The sequence below is a fragment of the Sander lucioperca genome, chromosome 7 (assembly GCF_008315115.2).
Source record: "Sander lucioperca isolate FBNREF2018 chromosome 7, SLUC_FBN_1.2, whole genome shotgun sequence".
NCBI lineage: Eukaryota > Metazoa > Chordata > Actinopteri > Perciformes > Percidae > Sander > Sander lucioperca.
The window spans coordinates 28,926,578-28,950,867 of NC_050179.1; the positions used below are offsets into that span (position 1 = coordinate 28,926,578).

Below are 24,290 nucleotides of genomic sequence, written 5' to 3' on the forward strand. Positions count from 1 at the left end.
TCCGCTCCGCTAAAGCTACGTGAGACACCCCCCAGTATCTAATGTCTCCTCTACAACACCACGGACGACGAGAGACTCATCTTGGAGGTGGAAAAACATAATACGACATCACAAATCCTTTTTATAAGGACAACGCCAGAAAAGAGAAGGCATGAAGTTTAATTACAGGAGTGCTTAGAGTGGAAGGTAGATACTAGCTAATAAAAACGTGATTGTACTTGTACTTGTACTTGTACAGACAATAAAATCTGTGGCGCAGCCGGAACACAGCACAGTGTAAAATCTGGGTCAGACTTTTGGTTTCTCTGCTGGAAAGACAGGGAGTCTGAAGGAGCTTTGACGTTCCCCAGAAGCACACACTGGTCATTTGAGAGAGTCAGTGTGTTGTAGCTCAGCTAGCAGCTCTACTGCGAGAGGTGCGGTGTGTGTGTGTGTGTGTGTGTGTCTGTGGGGGAGTGTCAGTACATAAAGTGTGTTCCATTTGTACTCAGAGGTTGGAATTTCCGAGGTCAAAGTTGGAAAGACGCCCCCTGATATCGGATCTCCAAGCTCGGAAGTCAGACAACCTCGCATTACCCCGAGCTCCAAAATCCAACATGGCTGCCCCGTGCATCAACAGCAGTAAAAGCTGTAGTAACATACAGTTTATTAGCACTTCTGTTATATTTCTGTCTCACTGAACACACAGTTGTACACACAGTCCTGTCCAACTTCTATCTGTGGACATGTTGTTACGCTGTTTGTATGCACAAAAAAACAGAGTAATGCCTTGTTATCAACTGGTATTGCTAACGATGGCTAACCTGGTGAGAGCTAACCCCACAGTAAAAAATCTTTTAAATGTAACGCATTCAACTCGGGTGTGACGTCATTCCCAGCTCCGGCTTCCGAATACGGAGGTAAATAGAACGCACTAATAGTGTAGCAAAAATGGATGTATAATAGGAACTGGATACAGCATTTGTGGCGGAGCTGCTCAGCAGTGCATGAAGTCAAAAAAGTTCAACTGCGGCACTGTGCGGCCCACAGAACAGGCGCACTAGAGACCTCCAGCGGCCGGGCCGGCTACATCCTGTTCAGCTCTCCATTAACTTGAATGGGGATTAAATGATTTAATAGTGCTGCTCTTCTAGACTTCCCAAATGTTATCGGACCAGATGGATCAAATTCTCATAGTGAAACAAGTCATTTGAAATAGTCTCGCTTTGCCAGACCTTCCTCCACAGCACTGTGGAGGAGGGTCTGGCTAGTCCACACAGCATTCTGGGATGGGTGAAAAACGTGCTCTGGTTTATTGGCATTTCTTTAAACCAATCACAATCGTCTTGGGCGGCGCTAAGCACCGGACGGAGCCACAGTGCCGCTGCTAAATAGCCTCAGGAAGGAACTTGTTGTGGTGGAACGTGTATGTTCAAATGTAGTTTTAGTCGTGCGACAGAAAACTCAGATTGGACAGATAGTCTTGCTAGCTGTCTGGATTTACCCTGCAGAGATCTGAGGAGCAGTTAACCATAGTCCTCACAAATCCACCAGAGTTTAGAACACCAACACAAAGGAAGAGGAAGGGGACGGAAGAGTGAAATCCGGTGAAATTTCCGACAGCAACGGAGCAATCCCGGAATTGGAACGTCGTGGATATAGACTACAACAAAATATATTGTTAAGCTCTGATTATAGCACAATTATCAGCAGGCTCATGTTGTTTTTGCTGCCACTACACACACATACAATCTGAACAAAACATGAAGTTAACTGCTCCTAGCAACTGCTACCATGGCTTCTAAGGGGGCTGATAATTATGTCGTGGGACAAATCTGTCAATTCTGATTGGTTGGGGCGAGTCAAAACAAATACAACTTAACAGAAATCAGCTAACACAAACCTGATGTCAGACTGAAATAATTCATTTAAACTAAAAGGTAGTCGGATCATCAGACTGATGGCCTCCACCTCATAGATGTCATTTTTTCATATATATATATATATATATATATATATATATACTGTATATATACAGTATACAGTATGCATACCGTATATATGACTGCATTATGGATTACCTGAAGAACTCATCAAATGAAGTAAAAACAGTGCACAGACTGGCATTAACATGTCCGTCACACCAACCACGTTGCACAGCTTTGATACAAAACCAAAAAGTATATTTGCATGTAAAATGAGTCAAATAATGCCTTTGTTTGGATTCAGCGCTACTAAAAACACATTGTCTGGTTCACGACCTGTTGCAGATGGTTAATCAAAACTTATATTCTCATAAACTAACATAAAACTTATATTCCGTAACCCAAAGTCATGCACAAAAAGGTAGTGATTCCTGCTTTGTTTGCAGTGTATTACATAAAGAGCACACAGTTTCAACTCTATAGGCTACAGTATATAGGACTATAGGACAGAGCAAACCAAAGTAAATAAAGCAAATGAACAATTTGCTTTCTTTCTCTAAAGAACACTGTGTTAGTTCCATATTTGTGCAAAATAGAAATGTGAAGGTTAAAAAAGAAACTACATAGAAATGTTTAAACATGAAATATCACAGATGCAGTCCCCAATTTTGTTACAGCACCCAACGGCAACCCAAACTTCCCTCTCCATTCTCTTTGGATGTTTTGAAGATGAAGGGATGGGAATGGAGAAGGGCTGTTGAATTCTGTAATAAACAATCAGGGAGCGTATCTTTGAAATAAATTAGTTGGTAAATGCTACATTGCCTGACAGCAAAGTTGTTATTAAAAATGATTTCTTTAGACAACACAATAAATGATCAAATTCTACCTATATGTTTAAATAAAATCAGATGTTACTTATTATGAATTGTAGTTCCGGTGCCTTTGTATGCTGGCTGAGAGAGCTCAGGGCATTGCAACTTAAAGTGACTATATGTAACTTTTAAATGTTTCTGAAACTGTGTAGTTTTCATATTATGATCATAAATGGCCTGTAACAGCAAATGAGACTATACTACTATTTTTATATAGTTTTTATTAAAGCCTGTGCCCAGTTGCGATTTCCCCCGCTATATCACAAAATGATTTGCGGCAGGTAGACGGCGCTATAGTAACACATTCTGACGGGTCACAGATTTTGGTGTAACACCAGAAAAGCCTGTGTTAGTGAGTATCCAACCAGGTAAAAGGTAGCAGGAGATTTCTTTATATAGGCCTAATTGTATTTAAATTTTATTTGAGAAGTTATCTGCTGTAGTTATGGCTGATACTGGGGCAGGACCATCACAGGAAAGAAGGAAATTAAATGAACAATAACTAAAAGCTAAAAGGGAAAGTGAAAGATGAGGGTCAGGCTTTCAACAGATGGAGACAATTATGGGATTGTAAATGACGTCCCGAATTGGCCCTCAGGTATGTAATATGTCTATTTCATTCATAAAATAACTGTGGATTGCGCAATGTGGTTGTATGTCAGTAGCCGACATTAAATTACATCCCTCTTCCATTTAGTGCGGACGTTTTATTCCTTTTAGTCTGTTTGTGTTGGCCTACTATTTTCTTTTCCCTTTTCCCCCTGTACCTGTGTAAAGCCTCTGTGGTGTTCATGAAAGGCGCTATATTAATCAAAGTTATTTTTACGTTGGTTGCTACAACAATCCCTTAATGCTTTGGCTCGTGACCCAGCTCAGCCTGGTCTCACAGAATTCCGTGAAATGATCACGAACTGTTAACAGCGCATTACATGGTGGTGGCACGGAATGTGTGAAAATTCCGTGTGGCCACCACGGAAAAAACAATGCCAATGTAAAGTCAATGAGAAGATGACATAGCATTAGGAGCGAATACGGTAGTGAGTAGTATGAAAGCCCGAAAATCCGTGTAGGGAGGTTGGTTGGGGTGGTGGATGGGTCAAACACAGGACTTTCACCCAGGAGACCGGGGATCGTGTCCCGCGTGTCACGTTTCCTAAACCCAACCGTAACCGTCCCGTTCTTCTTTTCCTAAACCCAACCGTAACCGTCCCGTTCTTCTTTTCCTAAACCCAACCGTTCCGTTGGTGTCCCATGTGTCATGGAAACGTAAGCCCACCCACGACCGTTTCCTTAACTTAAGGGGCCGTGTTCATTTCACGGAATTCTTCTGTAGGTCCATCACGGAATTTTCTGCGATTCCGTGAAACTGCCACAGATTTTGAGTTAAGGGGCCGTGTTCATTTCATGGAATTCTGTGAGATCAGGTTGCCCAGTGACAGTGATACCCGGTTTAGCTCACAAGACATCCAAAGTAGGCTAAGTTTCCGTATGCAACACTTGAAATGCAACGATGCATAATTCTTTTATTGCGAATTAATGATTTTTCTGTCTGAGCAAAACATTCATTGCAACTATATGACCTCCCGGTAACGCTAACTCCTAGTCCTTTATGACAGCAGGGTGTGGTACAAACACTACTGCTTTTGTCCAACAAGGCCACTAGAATCAACACAAACTGAAAGTTACGTATAGCCACTTTAAGAAAACATACAAGTCAACAGACAGCTCAACAGACAAAACACAATTAAACCAGCAAAACACAGTCATATCGACAAAACATAAGAAAATGATGATATTTACCTTCTTTGCTCGTGTTTTGTCTTTTTGCTTGTGGTTTCTAAAGTTGCAGTGCTTTGTGCTCACTGTACTTTTGCTTTTGAAAGTTTTTTTTTTTTTTTTTTTTTTTTTACAAATAAAATGTATTCAATAATAAAGCGTTATTTAGGCTAATTTCATTGCATCAAATTTAAAAATGAACAATAGGTAAATGCCACTCACTAAATAGTTTTTGTCGGTACACTTGTCGACACCCATTGAAACAACGAAACAGCATTACATTTCTTCCAATTACTGAACCCAAAAACTGGAGAAAAAAAAAAAAATGAAACGCCAGTTTGACCCAGGTCTGTTTACAAGGCAGCTGTCAATACAACATAAGGAATGCTTCTGTACATTTGATTTTCGATGAAACAGGAAAATGTGACACACTGACAAAGGGCATGTTTTAGATTATTTGCATGTACAGTTACAGCTGTGAAATTATAGTGTTTTTTTGTTTCTGTGCTTTGTTTTGTTTCATTATTTTACTAAATATTCATATTCAGAGTGATAAAACAATAAAAAGACTAATTTGAAATTTTTTGGAGTCACAAAAAAAAAATACTGTATTTACATGCAATAGCCTATTTTATTGCATGTGGTAGAGACTGAATAAGTGGAGCATGCAAATGTGAAAATAGTTGACAATTGTCAAACGTGTAGCCTACATAATCAGCAAATAAATACTGCCCTTTGAGAATCTTTATGCTTACTCTGTATGTAAAATCATGTTTCATCAATGCAATCTATTTACAAAAAATGATTACTTTTATACATACAATCCTTTGTCTTATATTGTACAATACTTACAATTACAGCATTAAATCATGGTGTCCTTTAACACCTCAATACATACAAAAAGAAAAGAATATTATATATGTGACCAGGCATGATGTGTGATGCTGGTTTCAAAGTATTTCCTATACAGCACAATCATTCAAACAAAATGTCATAGCTGCATGTAAAGGGATTGTTGAAAAAGGCAGTGAGTGAGATAATATCAAGAAGGAATCATCAAGAGGGTCTCCCTTTGTTATTTCTTGGAAACACATGACATCCACCTGCTCTGTGAGCTGCTCTGAATTCTTTATCACAGTTACAGTATCGATGTCACGTCAAACACAACAAATAGCATGTGCTAAAGTGTCCATGCCTCGCTTTCACCGGGAGTTAAATAGATCAAAGTGTATGCAGTCAAAGAAACACATGGGTAGGTACAGTATCTCCCTGTGGCTGCGATGGCTGTCCTGTCCACAGAGCCTTCAATAACTAACTTAAGGATGGTGCAACGCCTCTACTCCCCAGACTTATTGAAGTGAATGTGCTCACCACTGCCACCGGAGCCTCGGACATTACTGGCCCTGTGTCCGGCCTCCTGGAAAAAATGTTGAAATGCCAACTCCAGGTTTGGGTAAAAACTCAAAGATATCTCCTAATGTCTTCAAGTTCCCTTTCTGCTTTCTGTGGCGTCATGGAGACAGTCTCTAGTAGTCCTACTTCTTAGCCAGTTGGAAAGGATGTTGACCCTTAAACATATGTGTGAATACAGTTTAATCACTTCAGAAATACAAGCAAAAGAAACAGGGATATTCAAAAATGTAACGCATGAAGGGTTATTATCATTAGTCTTTGATGTCCAGTGCATTTCCAGTGCATTTTTTTTTAAACCTCGCACCCCCCGTGGCCAAACCTAGAACCGCCTGCACTTGATTGTTTGCTTTGAAGATTTTATAAAAAATATTTGAGGTGATATTAGCAAGCTCCAAAGCCTCAAAGAGCCTGAATGCAGTGTTAGGGTCTCATTATGACGTTATGGCCCTGCCAATGTTTTGTAGGTTCCATAGAGTGCTTTCACACTTAACTGGTTTGTTGGGTCCGGACATTCAGACATTTTTTCACTTTAATCCAAACCAAAATTACAGATGTAAAACCTCCCACGGAACATGGTCTGGATCAAACAGCTGGAGGTTGGTCCTGCGAAAAGAGCTGGTTTTGTTCTGGATCAAACTGAACCATGGTCCGGATCATTTTGTAGTGTGAAAGTATTTTTTGGATGGTTCGAACTTTGGACAAATTACGGGAAGTTCTGGCAGGCTATCATTGTGTTCTAAGAGTTGGGAAGCTCGTACAAGAATAACTCAGGGCTTAGTGTTTACACAGCGAGTGTGTGGTCATGCAAAAAAGAGAGAGAGAGAGTGATGGCACTCAGAGCAGACAGCTGTTGTAATCGGAGCAGAAGAAATTAGCAGTAAAGTTAAGTGGTAGTAAATGAACTGTGTATGTTCCAGGCTGTCTTTGAATAGTCTCGCTTTGCCAGACCTTCCTCCACAGCGCTGCAGAGGAAGGAGGTCTGGCTAGTCCACACAGCATTCCTGGATGGGAGAAAAACGTGCTCTGGTTTATTGGCATTTCTTTAAACCAATCACAATCGTCTTGGGTGGCGCTAAGCAACGGACGGTATACTATCAGCTTGTTAGGCAAAAGACTATCACGTCACTCAGGTCAACAGCTTCTGGGTTCCTGAGTGCCACATTCAAGTTTATAATGTAATGAATGGTATCTTATTATTACGCTCCAATGGAACAGCCTGCCTGCTGTGCTGACCAGGTCCGCTGTATCATACTTATTTGAAGTCAAAGCAAAGAGCTTTCATGCCTACATAGTAATTGCATTTTTATGTGGTTCGTGTCTGGTCTGTATTTTTTTTTTTTTTTTAGCTTTGCTGGATACATTTTGTCAATATGTCATCTCATTCCCAGAATGAAAAAAAAAATTGCGACCAAAAACTGAACTGAGGTAGGTAGGTAGTAGAACGGTTACCTACCAATCGGAAGGTTGGTGGTTCCACCCCCAGGCCCTGCAATCCCATGTCCAAGTGTCCTTGGGCAAGACACTGAACTGAATGCAAGTGTGTGTGAATGTTGAATGGTTCCTGTACTATGTTCAAGTGCTTTGATTAGTCGTTAAGACTAGAATAGCGCAGTATAATTACAGTCCCTTTACATTAACTCTGGTTTGCACTGGACATCATGACAGCTGTTTCTAAAAGTGTACATTGAGGGATCTTTCCTTTTGATTTAAAACATGTTTTGGTCCTCGTGAATCTTCCAACCACAAATATTGTCTTGCACATCATTAAAAAGCCCAAACTAAACCACACTTTTCAATCCATGCGGTGAGGCACACACTAATTCAACTTCAAATCAAAAACTGTTAGCATTCTTTGGAGACAATCAGCAAACCAATATAAGTGGTCGAACCCGTGCATAGACAGGATCAGGTGTACATAGATACTGTTAACATCTCCCATGTGAGCAGTTATTTTACTCTTTAGACTTCAAAATGAACTTAGGTAAAAGCAGTTCCTGATTCTGTTCCTGAGAACAATATTAATTTTCCATGCATACTTTTTGAGAACTGCTGTTTGAGAGACATTTAGAAATACCAAAGAAACAATGCAGTGCGTGTTATATCAGCTTTAGGCTAGTTGCACCTTTGAGTAACTCAAAAATACAATATTTAATTTGTCTACATAAGCGTGTACCATATCCTATAACATTTTGACCCTACAACGACTCTATTACAGCCTACTGCACAGTGCATAACCTGCAAAACATACAGGGCCCTATTTTAACGATCTGAGTGCACGGCGTGAAGCGCCTGGCGCAGGTGCGTTTAAGGTGTGTCCAAATCCACTTTTACTAGTTTGACGGCGGGAAAAAGGGTCTGTGTGCCAGGCGCATGGTTCTAAAGGGTTGTACTTAGTGTCTTCATTAATCAGAGGTGTGTTTTGGGCGTAACATGCAATAAACCAATCAGAGATCATCTCCCATTCCCTTTAAAAGCCAGGCGCGTTTGGACCTTGGAGCATTGCTATTATGATGGCGGATTGGCACCGTAATATTTTTATATGTAATCTTTTGTGTGCGCACGCTGTGCACGAGGCTAGGAGCATTTTACTAATGCTGTTAAAATAACAATGAAATGCTGCGCGATTGACTTTAGACCAGGTTTTTGTTGGTTAAGGGTGCGATCAATTCCCGCCGCCTCAAGATAACAATACGCCCAGAATGCACCTGAACACACCTCCCTGTAAGACCAGCACGCACATGGGCGCAAAGATGGGCGCAGGTGCATTTGCTATTTAAACAACGTGGGTTCTGGACGGTCTGGCTTTACGCCACGCTGCGCCGGGGGAAGATAGAGCCCATACAGTTTACATGTGTTTGTTTTTGAATGTATTTTCTAAAAAGCTGTGTCTTGTACAGAAAATGACTTATAATATATAAACTTATAATATAATTAATCTAATCTCTAGACTCCATACAGGAGTAAAACATTATTTGAGAACAAAACCAAAATCTTCAGAAATGTATATTTAATTATGATTGTCACTTTGAACACAATCAACACTTTGAACATTGCAGAACATATGTGGACATAGGCCTAAGTATTTATGATCAATATGACAGCAAAATAAGGGCCAGCTTGTGACGATGGCATGGGTTAATGTGAGGTACTGTGCAGCAACAGGACACAATGAATATTTAATCTCTGGCAAGGATCCAACAACAATCTCTCAAGGCAACATCAGATCCAGGCAGACCCAAACACAAACAAAGCTTTGTCAAAGAGCAGCAGCATATAATGGATCAAGCTCCAATCCGGTCAGTCCATCCATTTCTTCAACACTGAGTCACTTGGTAAAGTTAATGAGGTTAGCTTAATGAGGACAAATACTCCATATAATTGCTCGTAAATAAAATGTTCTATAGTTTTTGATTTAAAAAAAAGATCTCCATTGTCCGAGCAGGTTACAGCTTTCTTCATAAATGGATGAGACAATGGGACGATTGCAGCAGCATGCTGTAAGGGTGAGCAGCAATATTTCCATCCAATAACATGGGCTGTATACTGCGCTTCGGATTAGAAGACATACGAACAAACACTCTACAAACACTACGGGTAATACACAGAGCCTGACGATCATGAAGCAAGGAGTGGCTGCCCATAGAATTTGGCAGAACTATTTACAATGAACTGAAACCAGAAGGACTACAAGAAGCTAAAACATTGAGCTGTAGCTTTCCTCAACCCGTTCTCACTCCGAACTCGTAAAATAGGGACGTTTGGGCAGTGGCTGTCAGCGTCAGATACGACGCAAAAAGCGCCCTTCAGCGTTTGTGTAGAGCACACCGTGGAGGGCAGCAGGTACACGGCGTTTGAAGATGAAGTAGCACTAAAAGCGACAACGGTAACGAGTAGTATGAAAGCCTGAAAATCCGCATAGGGTGGTTGGTTGGGGTGGTCGATCGGTCAAACAACACAAGACTTTCACCCAGGAGACCGGGGTTCCTGTCCCCCGCGTCATGTTTCCTAAACCCAACCGTCCCGTTCTTCTTTTCCTAAACCCAACAGTCCCATTCTTGTCCAGCGTGTCATGGAAACGTAAGCCCACCCACGACCTTTTCCTTAACCAAACTGCGTAAAAAGTGACGTTTAGATAAAGCGCGTTTAGATATGAGAGACTTTTAGCGTCAATAACAACGCCAAAGGCACCTGACCAAGCGTCTGTATTTTACACGATGGGAGTGAGAATGTGTTGCTTTCCTGCTGTACAACTTAACATTGACTTTTCAGGATCTGTCGTGCCTGGACTTTAAAGCTTCAATGATTAAGAGATCTTGGTTGACACCCTCCTCCAGGACACAAGTGTTGGCTTTGGGTACATTAACAGCAAACTGATTGTCTGGAATACTTGATTCCAAATCACATCTCAAAGGCTTGATTGAAGGCTGTCCCCTAATAGTTGATTAACACACCACTTGCTGGCAACCCAGGCATCATTTTTGGAATAAAATTTTGACCAGATGATTGTTTTAGATCAGACATCCAGAAGGTATTACAATTGGTAAGAATGATGTATTTGGAAAAATCATAACGTGATAATTGCATTCAATGAATTAAAAAATAATCCTGCCCATAATGTAAAATGATGTTGAGCCACAATGTAATCATTTGTTGCGTGTAATGTAATAAGTAATGAGTAGTACTGTATCCTCTCTGTGCTAACTCATCTAGACCCCTTTCCCCAACTAGCTAGAGTTCCTAGTGCAAAAAACAGGACATGATCCCTCACTGGCTTCTCATCCAGCCACCAACACTGCCAAAGCCAGAGGCCTTGCTGTTAAGAAACTGACTGATCCTGGATTTTTGAGGCCAATACAGATATCAATATTTGGGACTTAAAAAATCAGATGGCAGATTATTTTCAACACGCTAAAAAACAAAAACAAAATATGTACTGTAATGCTGGCAATGTTTCTAAATGACCTCAAACCTAGTTTGGTATTTCTGGACTGCAATTTCTATTTCTAATCAGCCGACCTATACACAGATACCCATATATTTACAATAAGCTTAATTCTGTAAATATATTGGCCTGGCCAAATTATTGGTCTAGCTCTACAAACCCATGTTTGTTTGTGTTTGTACTTGCTATAGAACATGCTGAAATGTATCCATTTACTACTTTAAAGACACTTAATTTTACATTGTATTTTAGGCTTGTTATTGGATTATATAATCTATGCAATTACATTTTTCATTTTCAAATTGCCAACGAAATCATGGTGTAACCATGTGAGGCCGCGGTAACAACAAAAGGCAGTAAAAGAAAAGAAAAAAAGATATAGAATATCAAGGTTTTTTCCTTTTTCCTTCACCTATTATTTATATATTTTTACACTTCATTTGAACGATTTAGCTAACAGTGTAATTAACTGTGACGCGTATGATCATTTTTAAAAATTGAATATATTGAATGGGAACGAGAAGGACTCGAGGTTATTATATTGTGTACTGACTGTATTGTTCTTGGGGTTATATAATATGTCTAGTTTGGATGGGTTATTATTCAACATTATTGACTGACCGATGAAACATAGACACCAGTAGGTGATAGCTGGAAACAAAACAAAAATGTGTATGTATTTGTGTATGCATGTGTATATGTGCCTGTAAGTAGGTATATATGCATGTAGGTGTATGTATACATATATAAAGAAACATTTTTTTTTACTTCTTCCTACTCCTTTTTGAACAACAACAATTACAATACTTTTGAAAGATATGTTTGTTTTTGTTGGTTTTCTTGCTTGTACTGAAATGTACATGTTCTTATTCATCTTTTTAATTTTTAATTTCTTACATATTCAAAATAAACTTAATCAAATCAAATAACCCTTTACTGCCTTTTGTCGCTGACGGGGCACCCCAGCAATAACAATCCCAAATTAAATGTTCACTAGTTAATTATGAATTATAGTACATTATACGCAACATGTATGAAAACTATGTTATGTGGTCAGCATTTTTATTACATTAAAAACAGGTTTGCATCATCAGTTTTTATTACTTTAAAAAAACAGCTATGACATTATCAGTTTCTACAGGATCTGTACCAAACTTCATCTGGCCATTATTGATTATATGAGATATCGTGCTCTGGACATGAACATTGCCATCCTTAGGATCTACCATTAATGGGACAAGTAAAGCTATTAATCAGGTGACAGCCCTAAATCTGATCCTTTAAAGGGTAACTACCGTTTCCTTTATCCTGAACCCTATTATCCTATGTTTTTGTGTCTAAGTGACTGATGGGAACAACAATCTTTGACATTGGTCCAGTATGAAGCGAGATCGCTGCAGTCTGCAGCGGAGAAACAAGCTACAATGTAAGTTAATAGGACAATGGTCCAGCTTGTATTTACCTTCACAAAAGTGCTCGTTTTGCCGCTGACAGGCTCAGATTAATATTCTAAGTGTCTGACAACATTATGGAAAGGATTTCTAAGGAGGTCGACCTTTCTGTTAAAGAGTAAGATCCTTTTTTTAAACATAAAAACATCCGTGAAATCGTGTTCACTAAAGCCACCAGACTCCATGTAAATAAACAGCAATTTTAGCATCGTAAAATACACTTCATTAAAAGTCGACAGAAACAAAATGAAACTATAAAAAGCGGTTTTGGGTCGTCTTTCCACTTTTCCAACCATCACAACTCTAGTTTTGGTTGAAATAAACATAGTTTACAGATTTACACTTGAAAATATGTTGGTTCTATACACGCTAAAAGTATTGTTTTTTTTTAAATGGAGTCTGGTGGGTTTAGCGCTAGCGACTTCAGAGCTGTTTCTGGTTAAACAGAAAGGTCTTAAAGAAGTTTTAAAGGTCTATCTCTGTAGGGATCCTTTCAATAATGTTGTCAGACACTTACAATATTAATCTGAGTCTGTCAGTGGCAAAATAAAACACTTTTAGTGGATCAAACTGACGCTGAACATTTGCCCCAAGGGTTACATTGCAGCCCGGTCTGTGGCTGCCGGTTACAGCGTTCACACTTAATACTGAACTAATGTCAAATATTGTTGTTCCCATCAGTCACTTAGACACAAACACATAGGAAAATAGGGTCCAGGTTGAAAAAAAAAAACGGTAGTTACCATTTAAGTGTGCATGTTCATCAGAAAAATAAGAACACAAATTCACAGTGCAGACTTGTAATAGCTTTCTGTCACTGTGTGAACATTTAGTAACATTGAAACTATGCAGTGCTTGTCCATCTTTGTTTTTTTAACACTTCATCACAAAAAGGAGAGTTCAGCTAAGACTTTCCAACAGCTAACACATAATCTTTCCAGCCCCACAAACCAGTGCAGCATGGTCAATTACAACAAAACAACATAATACAATAAGTTAATAAGCATTATCCACTTCACATGATGCACAAATATCATGCATATGTTGCCACATTCTTATTTTTTACTTATCCAATATTGAAATAACGCATAGATATAAAAATCCAATACATAAACACTGCCATACATATTAAAATAAACAATCTGTACAAAAATGTTGCCTTATATTTTTAGGATTTAAATTTTTTTTCCACGTATAACAGAATAGGGGGAAAAGTAAAAAAATAAATATCCTATGTACAATCACACAAGCCATTCCAAAGTTATCGTCACTGCAAGGAGAAAGCAAAAGGCAACAGATCAAATGTTAGTTCAAACAATGTTCCTGGTGAAGTTAGCATACAGTGTGTGAGCTGCTGCAGTGCTGCACAACAAAAAAAACACAGCGTCAAACTCTCCAACTTACTTTATTCCAACATCCTGGTACAGGTAAGCCATCGTCTCCCTGGACAGAGAAAAACAACACGGGAAGTGAAAAATAGTCTATGCTGCAGAGATTAACACTATTATCATGCCTGAGGCAACAACGCAAACAAAAGCAGCTTACAATTACAGTATATAAGAAAACCTTTTTTTTAATAAGTATTCTCTTTGTAGAGTAGCAAAGTGGTAAGAGTTATTATTTTGGCCATCCCGGGTTCTGGAAGTAAAAGTCCTGTTCTATTTCTGCATCATAGCTCTGTGCCTGAGTCAGAATCTTCCAGGTTGAAATATATTTCCCAGTTATGTGCTAGTGGCTTAATCTTTTTCTTATCCATTCATACTTTTGGTTTTAAAAAAAAAAACAGGGGGGTGGGGGGGTGTTGATAACACTGTAAAAAGTGCTTAGTTGTATCAACTCAAAATAACGAGTGATCTACTTGCATGCATTATTTTGAGTTGTAACAACTCTTTCTGGATTGTGCTGCCAATGTAATGATAATAGTTGAGGGTACAAAAATAATTTGTCCCTTCAACTAATTCCCAAGTTTAACAACAACTAATATCAACTGGCAACTTGCAATTATAATAGTCAGAACAACGCAATGTTTGAAGTCCCTTGGACAAAAATATTTTTGTTGACACAACATGAAATAACATGCATTGGTGACAAAAAAACTTGTCAACACTGGAGCAACAGTTCAATCATCTTCTGAACAAGGTTCCCAAGTGGAGGATACTGTTTTATCAGCAGTGGTTGATTACACAGATACATGCAGGTCGTTTAGTCTTGATTTTGTCATAAAAAAAAGATCGTCAACAAATGTTTTTGTAATAGTTTTCGTTGACAGAATTAACACTGTGTAGCATGCTCTGCTAATGGATGAAAATACTAATTTGTAGAATCCATATAACACATTTATCAATTAAAATAACTTCACTTCAAGACTTTAGGTCATTTTAGGATGAATTTGGCAACTATGGCACCATGTTTTGTTCTTAATTTCAATGTTAGAGTTATACATTGTTTAATTCCAGACACTGACTGGTCTATTCAGTCATGTGTATTTTGGTATTTACAGCCATTTGCCACAACAAATTGACACAACTAAATCTTGACTACTGTGTTTTTATCTTAAGGAACATGAAGGATATCATTTAAAGAAACCTTTGCAGTGCTTCAAATTACTTCCAGAACCAGCGGATCCCCCAACTTCACAACTCTTTACCACATTTTAAATTAAGAATTCATACTTTTGAGTGTAAATACAATCAACAGATCATCAAAATCCCTTTTACCATGTTTATCCTTGTCACTAAAGATAAATGGTTGAAAATGGTTGTAAATGGCCTTGAAATGATGGCTGCCAGTTTTGTGCAACAGAGACTGCAAAAATGTTGCAACATGATTTCATCGATTTCAGTAATTATGCCGAGGATCCACGCTTACATTTACAAAGACATGGTGATGTGTAAGGGGCTGATCACACTGAGAAGCCTCACCTGCAAAGCCAGTGCTTTCCTATGGTAACAATGGTTTTGATGACTACTGAATATAAATGGCCAAGCGCACCCTGGCGTGCTTTCATTTCTTGCGTCGCGCATTTTTCAATTTTTTTCCGGCGCACAAACAAGTACAAATATTCTCAACCTTTTAGTGGAAGCCGCAGAGTTGGCCCCAGCAGCCAATCAAATCAAGCAATAGGCGGGCTTTATTACTTTACCACTTCCTTGCTGTTTTGATGTCAGTAGATAACAGCATCTTGCTTCCTCCTGTTTGTTAGCATGTAAACAACACTGTTTATACATCACAGTAACACCGTATGATTTTCTGGGGTTGTACTACATTTACTTAACGTTTTACCTGGCTTTTCTGACTGTAAATGACAACCATCAACACTTGAATTGGCCTGTAAATTGCTTATGTTAACTGCTAACTCTCATATAAGCATGCAAACCGCTAATTTTGCTGCTTTCTCTCAGCTTGAATCAACTGTTGTTTTAATAAGTTAATCACATTTGATCGCCCAGTTGCGCACGCAGCCCCGCTCCACAGGTCCACCACAGTGTTTACCCGATGAGGCTTTTTTGAAGCGGTTGCATCTATTGCGCGATTCTCAGTGTGATCGGCCCCTAAGACATAGCCTTACCTGTGAAGATGAAATTCAGAACTTAAATAGACCTATACTGCCGATCCCTTTTTCCATTACCAGATTTATAAACCATGATCAAGGTACCTTCCAATACCAAATCTAACCACCTGGAGTCCTTTAGCCTTGCAAAGCCAGATCACATCTCGCAAACTCATTTTTTTCTAATTTGGAGATGTCCTGAGATTTATCTGTGCATAACAAGATGCATGTTGGAACAGCAGTGTTTAAAAAGTGACTCGCTGCCCCCCGAGACTCCCCCAACCTGCAAACAACTGTTTGAACTAACGTTTTGTTTGTTCTAGGTGTCCTTTTAGTGATGCGATGACTCAACTGTTTTACCAATCACAATCCACAGCAGTGCCAGCTGCAACTTCCATTTAGTATCACGTTCTGAGCAGGGCCCAAATTTTATTTTAACTCATACCCATATCAGGCGAAAAACAGTGGAACCAAAAGCAGAAACCATGGCAATGAGTTGTCTTACGAGGAGTGAGAAACTCAATTGTGGGCTGGCTTTGTAAGACTAAAAGTCTAAACAGGAAATCAAAAAATTTCAGCAATGATGCTTTCCATGCTAATGCCAGAACTCTGGCTTGCTTTCACCAAGTAAATTCCTCTAGTTCCATTGTGCTTTCCACCACCTGTGGTATTCTGATGCCTTGAAAATGGAAAAATTGGTGCCCCATGCAAGAGATGGTGTAGGAAACAAGGGGTTATGAAGACAGGCTCTAGTATACTTCAACAACAATTTCAAGGCTTTAACTTTAAGATTATATCAGGTTATGTAATTGGTGATATTAGTCACAATCTTAGATCTGCATTTAAAGTTAACAGAAGGTTTTAGAAGTTTTGATGAAAAGGTTGAGTTAAATGAGCAGGGAAAGGCTTGTTCACATTAAATCTATGGTAGGTCAGTTGGAAAGGTTCTGGCTTATTACTAGCTAAGTCAACTACAGTAAGTAAATTTAAACGTCCATGCAAACATGCATGTTTTTGTGAATTTACAGTGCAACGTCTGAGTGGCCATAGCCAGCGGTGTGGTTAGGGATAGCTAGAGGCATGCTGGTGAGAATGAAGGGAAAGAAAGAGCACCATACCACAGGGCAAGGGGCATCCAGCCCGTCCAGGCCTGGCAAGCCCGGTTCACCTTTCTCCCCTTTAAAGCCTCGGAAACCCTGTTTGTGAAATCAACCATGTAAAAACCTGGTGGTCTGGTTACTCATGTGTCGCAGAGGACTGCTTATCTTCCACTACTTGACGGCAAGAAGATCTCCCGTTCTGTCCACTGGGTGACTGGATGCAGGTTTCCTAAACATGCAGGCAACCTGGGACTGACAGGAACTGGGCTCACTGAGATGACTTTGAAAGCTTTATAAAGGTGTAGGATAGGATGTTAGATTGTTTCTTTGGTAAAAAAGTAGAGGTTAGTTCTCTACGGGGATGGGTTTAATCTAGAGCTCTGCCAACAACCCGAACCCTAAGAGTCTCAACAACTGGGTTTCAGATCAGGTTTCAGCCATTTTGTTGCAGAATCATGGGCTTAGGTCAAGCATGGGTTTGCCACCTGGATGCCTTTTAGAGGGCAGGTTTGACAAGGAGGAGACCCTGGGACAGACCACGTGGACATGGCTGGGAAGAAGGACATCTGTCCTTCCTTGCTTAGCCTGCTGCCACTGCGACCCAGACTAGATACACAGAAATGTTTGATTGATGAGTCAGATGATGGATGGATGAGATTGGGGTTAGGTTATTTTCAAATGTGACTTATTTCTGCTCTCTGGCTGTGCAAATTGTTTGTGTTCATGTGTCATGTGTTGCAAGTGCCCAGTGCCTAATGGGTAGAAGCCAATTATAGAGTGTAACCAATATGTTGCATTAGGCTAGCATGTAGGTGGTCAGTGGATAATGAAATGAAATAAAACAAAAAGGTGTCAATCTGGCACAGGTCTGAAATTTAAAGTACCCATTGCATTTATTTGGGCCAGATATTAAAGGCATGTTTTTGGGCAGGGTTCGGGTCTCCGTTTTTCAGCTTGTGCAGAACTCTAGCTCTATTCAGGGTTGCAGAGCTGCAGGATAAAGGCTGAAATGACAAAATGATTTGGTATCTGTTGATACTCATCAGCAGTGGCTGCCTGGTTCCTGTCCGTCTCATTCCTGGGAAAAAAAAGGTTCCTCAGGCAAAGTTGTGGTCTGTGGTCCATCCAAGTCACATTCAGGTGTACACTATAATCTCTCATGATACTTTGTTATTGGAATAAAACATCACATTTTAGATCTCACCAATTAAATTAAATATATCCTCATATCTCTGATAGACTGCAGTGGACACTCGGACCAAAACCTTCTGAGGTTGATTAGAAACACTTACAACCAGAGCCAAAAGGAAGCTGACTGCTGAGTACAAATCTTCAGAGAAACTGAGGGACTATGGGATTATTCTTTATTTTAAACTAATGCTTCTTCCTTTTGCCTCCTGGTTACACATCGGTCTACTGACATACCAACGGACAGGGGGCATCTAATCCAGGTGCTCCTTGGTCTCCCTTATCCCCTTTGGCCCCCCTGTTGCCTTTCTTGCCCCTCTCTCCCTGCGGACAACAGCGTATTAAAAAAGACAAACTTTAGTCCTCCCTCATTAAGCCACACATGAAGCAAATGTTTTTTGTAAGATTACATCTGTCAGGTATTCTTACATACGTATATGTAATTTAGACAATACTCACTAATACTTCACTAATGTGTTTTGTGTGCATTTTGCTCTTTTCAAAAGACAATATGATTTTGTAATGCACATTTAGAGAAAAGGGGAAGGTAAGTGGAGGGAGTTAGGGAAGAGGGATTAAAGCCAGTGCAATTGGTGAGCTGGTTTCAGTTATTTTGCAGAATGACCTACAAGCTACAGTAAGTAGCTTTTGGAAGACTTGCAAGTGAGAAGGCTGCTACATGTACTCTGATGTTTTCATCTCATCATGAAAGATAATCTGCTGAACAAAACAATAAATATGAAAATGACCAACAGGATAATGACCGAAACTTAAAGCTAATAAATAGTGAAATGTGGATGGACCATGTGAGGTGACTGGATGGTAGAGCAATTTAAACACTTGGCCAATGAACTATTCTACTAGTTGAGTGATCATTGCTAGTTATTATTATTAGCTAGAATTGAATTACAAAATACATCAATATCTGGTTCATTGAGAAAAAAAAAGTCAGATGTTCAAGAATGAGAAGGCCTGCATATAAAGTTTTGAGCACAGTCAACTACAAGTACAATATAGCATTATGGTTAAAATGCTTGGACTGGATAGATGGGTCTTGACCAGGGATTGATGCCATGGATGTATTAAGAGAACTTGATACAGCGTTCAACACAAAGCCTCATGGAGCTTGAAGAATATCCGGATCTTTCGCTCTGCTTTCACATTGAACGGCCCATGACGCCATGATGGACTTGCGCACTAGAGATTCCTTTAACTCCCGCCTCCCGGCCGTGCTCACTTACAGAGCGACAGTTTGTGTTGTCATAGCAACACCGCACGTTCATGAACTTGCTTGCTCGAGTTACTTCGGATGTATTGCTATATATTCACTAACGTTAAACATTGTGTTTTTGTTGTACCTCATCGTTTAAATGCTTATCAAAATAAACCCATGAATGTATTAAGAGAACCAGGAGATGTAATCATTATGTCGTGCTACTAGCTACCTCTAGCTACTAGTCAATAGCTGGCAGTTTGGGAACAGAGACGTTAATAATATTACATCCACGTTACAGGTTTTACAGCATACAGCCCTCTAATGTATTATAAGATGATACAAATGATGAATTACAGCCATTATTTGCATTATCACAGCTACAGGAACTCAGTCATATGAGCCTGCAGTGCAGGACGGCTCAGCCGGGCGTAGTCCCGTAGTTCGGCTCGCTTTCATTATGTGCGTTCATTATGTGCGTTCATTATGCCTGTGTGTTTATTATGCCTAGTTAAATAACTCTGGATTCGGCTATTAGTTCATGTTAACATTTTTAAAACGTGATGGTTTACACAAGGACTTTTTAAGTGTTCGGACTGGTAAGTTGATGTACCTAAAAGAAATTATTCACCCATATATATACGTGTCTTTCGCCATGTAAAGTATATGGGAATAGTCCTTCTGGGCTAGAGGGCATAACATGACATTGCAATTCCACCATTGGCTGCTATGCCCATGGTTGCATCAAAGCCTGGCGCTGTTCCTGGGGGTTTGGTTGATGCATGGACTGTGAAGTCAAAGTGAAGCCAAAACATCTGGATCAACACCTGGTGGCTGGCTGCAGTATAGATCATAAATCCCGCCCCCTCTATGTTAGTGGATGGGACATGGGCCAAATAAAAAAATCAAAGTACAACTCAAATAAATGATTTCCAAAGATGGTTTCTGTCATTTTAGGTAGTTCTGATCACGCTGTTGCTTGGTCAAGTGTTCATTTTTCTGATCAGTTTTTTTTGTTATTTGATGCCTTAAAAACGTGGTGAAACATCGTTATTGACAGCTGTGATTGGCTGTTATTGGTCGGGCGGGTGTATGGGCAGGACTGTGATACCACTGCTCCACCACCTGATCATTAGTGCTGTCCAGACTCTGGCTCCAAAATAACAAGAAGGCAGCGTCAGTATCCAGGATATTTAGGCTTCCCTTTTGTACAGTGGGAGTAAGACATTAAACCTACATTGTGTAATTTTTTTAGTTGATTCGTAGCAAAAAAACCTTTGTTCTTTCAAAAATATGTGCTCATTCATGTGTAATTACTTCCACCAACTAATCAAAGTATTCTCCTAAGCGTAGAATTTGACATTCAGAATCATTCAGAATACATACGGGCGAGTTGCTCGAATGACGGCCGCCATGTTGCACCTCCATCTTTAAAATACATTAGCCATTTCGCACTTTTACACTCAGTGGCGCCGTGACGAATACCAGGGGGAGATTACCCGCCAGGGAAGAGAAAAAGAGAATTAAAATGACTACGCGACAGGCAAAGCAACAAGACCAAAGTTAATATTGGAGTGGCTAACAGCTGCGTGTAAATGATGGAAATACTAAGAGCTAATTTCGGGTTTGGCCACCGTAGGAGTTAAAACGTGCTCGGAATGGGAAGGGCTAGAAAGTAATATTAATTTGGTTGTCATATACAATTTCACTGGTAGATGGGAGAAATTCTTACACAATGTAGCTTTAAGGATCACTATTTATTTTATCATTTTCAACCAACAGTCAGTTGGTTGGTTTATTTAACCATGACAATTTCCCTACCAGTTTTCTTTACTAAATCCTTTTAAATACAAAAAACTGTATTCTGCTGATAAAGGAATCAAATGATGCTGATATGGTCATTTTAAAGGCCATGAATAATGACTTAGTTTGGTATTAAAGGGGAACTCTTTGTGTCTCCAAAGGGAGCTGCATGAAGTCAGTTGAGTCAGCATCTGTTGTGGGGGAGCTACTTGGAGCTCGGCCCCCCTGAAAGAGACATGAGGTCCCCACTAAATTCATAATATCCCATATATTTAGCTTTCTGAAATAAATAACAGCATGCAAGTTTATTCGTGCATAACAATTTCCAATAGTTTGTGTCTACAGTAATAAACACAATGCTGTCTATTCACACTGTGGACATGCATGGTGGGCACACACGTCACCTACTGTTTGATGGTGTATTTGCATTGCGTTCTTTTCTACGGAATAATTTCCTGTTAATCGAGCATTGGGTGTTGTGGTTAGACTAGTCTGTATCGACAAAGATTCATGTGGGGGATTGCTCAGGTGCCATCGGAAGATCCGCCAGATCTCCCTAATTTTCGGCCGGATATCCGTTACCTTCCTCTTTCTCTGTGTTGGCGTTCTAAACTCTGGTGGATTTCTGAGGACTATGGTTAACTGCTCCTCAGATCTCTGCAGGGTAAATCCAGACAGCTAGTTAGACCTGATAGATAGATAGATAGATAGACCTCAGATTGGACAGTTAGAGCTGCCAATCTCAGTTTTCTGTTGCACGACTAAAACAACTTTCGAACATACACGTTCCACCAAAACAAGTTCCTTCCTGAGACTATTTTGCAGAGGCACCTTACCAGATTAGTGCTGCCCAAGACAATTGTGATTGGTTTAAAGACATGCCAATAAACCAAAGCATGTTTTTCTACTATCCTATCCTGTTGTGTGGACTAACAAGACCTTTCCTCGGCAGGCTGTGCAGAATGGTCTGGCAATGCAAGACTATGGTTAGATCTTGCTATGTTGTCTGTAAGACCAACACTTGAGGCTGGGCATGCTCTTAACTGTGATGTGATGCAGCCAAGGTGTGGTCTTTTTAACAAAGTATTGCAAACCATTGCCTGTCCTGTGCACTGGTCGGGTCTGGGTACAAATCTGGAGGCGTGGAGTTAGAAAGAACTGTCAGCGGCCAAGTTGCATTGTGGGTAATGTAGGTACCAGGTTTTAAAAAGTAAGAAGAATGTGTGGAATAAAAAAGATAATAAGTCTGCGGCATCAATCCTTTTGTCCTTTAACTGTCCATCATTTGTCCAACAATGTTATGGGAGTGCAATGCTAAATCATTGTACTGTTTTAAGTTTGGAGTACTTAATAAATCTATATTCCAACTGTATGCAGATGGTAAAACTGAAACATTGCTTCGTCACTGTACCGACACCTGCTCACCAAGATCAAAGGCTGTGAGGGATCAGATAAAGAAATTACAACATTATATATAGGGAATACACAATAATATGCAGCCTGACTGCAATGTTCTCCCATTGCTGTCTGAGCATCACCTACACAACTGGAACCTCATGTTTTAGACTTTCTTCAGGTTTAAGCCTTGGCTCAAATGCAAAGGCTAGCTGTGAGTGTGAGTGTTGCTAGTAGCAGCGGCTCCCATTCAGAGATGAGATAGGTTCATGCAGTCACTGTCAGTGACATGAAATGGTTCTTTGTGCAGTGTTGCTATTCTTTGATAGAGTTGTTGTGTGGGAAATTATGAAGCCCACTGCATGACCTTTTAGTAGTTTGCAAATCATGCCAGTAATACAAATACAGCAAATGAATTATTAGCAGCTGTTTCAAAGGTCGAGAGGAATATCGAGAGGTTCAGTGTGTGTGTGTGGAATCTCACCTAACTCTAACAAAGTAAACTGTCATAAGAATGAGAAGCATGCATCATTTTTGGTGTGCTCATCAAAACGTACTGTAGCATACATTTTGACAGTGATGGGAGAGCACTGCTTGTCGATTTGGGGTACGGGTCAAGGGGTGGAGGGACTACATGAAGGTTGCAAGGGAGAGGTAGGCTACTGGTAAGTAGGAGTAGGAGGAGTAAATAGGAGGTGTAAGAGGAGGAAGATTAACCCAGGACTACATTAGAATGCAGGAGGAGGAGGAGCAGGAGGCCAAGGTTTGAGAGGGAGAGAGGGCAACCCCGGCAATAAAAAGAGCCACGGGCCACAGAGCAAGGCGGAGGGAAGGAAAAGGGGATAGGAAGACCTGCGGAAACAAAGGAAGACAGGACAAAGAGTAAAAACACCAACAACACTTTCAACTGGACAGTCGCAATTTAACAGAAGTGTGTTCTTCTGGTTTCTGTAGCTGTTCGCTGAAAATATTTGAAAAGATGCCAGTTGAATGTGCTGAGAGAGCTTATGAAATGTGAGGATTTAAAAAGATGGGAGTGGAAATATTAAGAGAGTCACAGGTTAATGGGAAGGAAACAGAAACATTCTCTTAGAGGAAGGGTATGGACATTACAGTATAAACTGTGCAAACTGGAGGTGAAATACTGTTTGACACAGTATAATTTTGCAGGGCTGTTTTGATATCTAGTGCCAGTTAAAGGAATTGTTCAATATTTTGGGAAATCTGCTTATTTTTGAGAGAAGATGGATATCAATCTCATTGATATTGTCTGTTAAGTACAGATCTGGAATATGAATGTGGTTAGCCTAGCTTAGCTGAAAGACTGGAAGCAGGAGGAAACAGCTAGCCAGCCTCTGTCTGAGTTCATAAATAAACAGTTTATCCATCCGCCCAGCACTTCTGTGCAGCATCTCTGGCTAAAGCATGGATTGCAGATATATTCAGAGAGCAAAGATTTGGGTCTATGTACAGGGAACTCCACCTAATACCACAAACTGTAGTTTGTACATTTCTATTTGTGTATGGATTACAAAAACAAGATACAATTTGCAGAGCTGCAAAGATTTATTAATTAGTTGTCAACTGTAAAATGAATCACCAACTACGATGATAACCAACTAATCGTGATGTAATGTGTAATGCGTAATGTATTTTCTAGTCTCTTCTCTCCTCTGTGAC

The 24,290-nt window shown here is 39.9% G+C and overlaps 1 protein-coding gene across 20 annotated transcripts in view; it reads right to left on the reverse strand.

Annotated features, from left to right (window-relative positions):
* Window positions 1–5,006: 5,006 nt before the first annotated feature.
* Window positions 5,007–24,290, reverse strand: part of col13a1 (collagen, type XIII, alpha 1) — a 158,488-nt gene continuing 139,204 nt past the window's right edge. For 16 of the 20 annotated variants that reach the window (XM_036003714.1, XM_036003711.1, XM_036003710.1 and 13 more), the window contains 3 exons: window positions 18,437–18,523; window positions 13,766–13,804; window positions 5,007–6,123 (listed from right to left, as the gene is read on the reverse strand). In XM_036003714.1, coding sequence (XP_035859607.1) covers window positions 6,091–6,123; window positions 13,766–13,804; window positions 18,437–18,523 — 159 coding nt within the window. In that variant the 3' untranslated portion in view covers window positions 5,007–6,090. Of the gene's footprint in view, window positions 6,124–13,549; window positions 13,632–13,765; window positions 13,805–17,029; window positions 17,108–18,436; window positions 18,524–24,290 lie in introns of those variants that run through there. The other 4 variants (XM_036003701.1, XM_036003709.1, XM_036003707.1 and 1 more) reach the window with 3 other exon arrangements.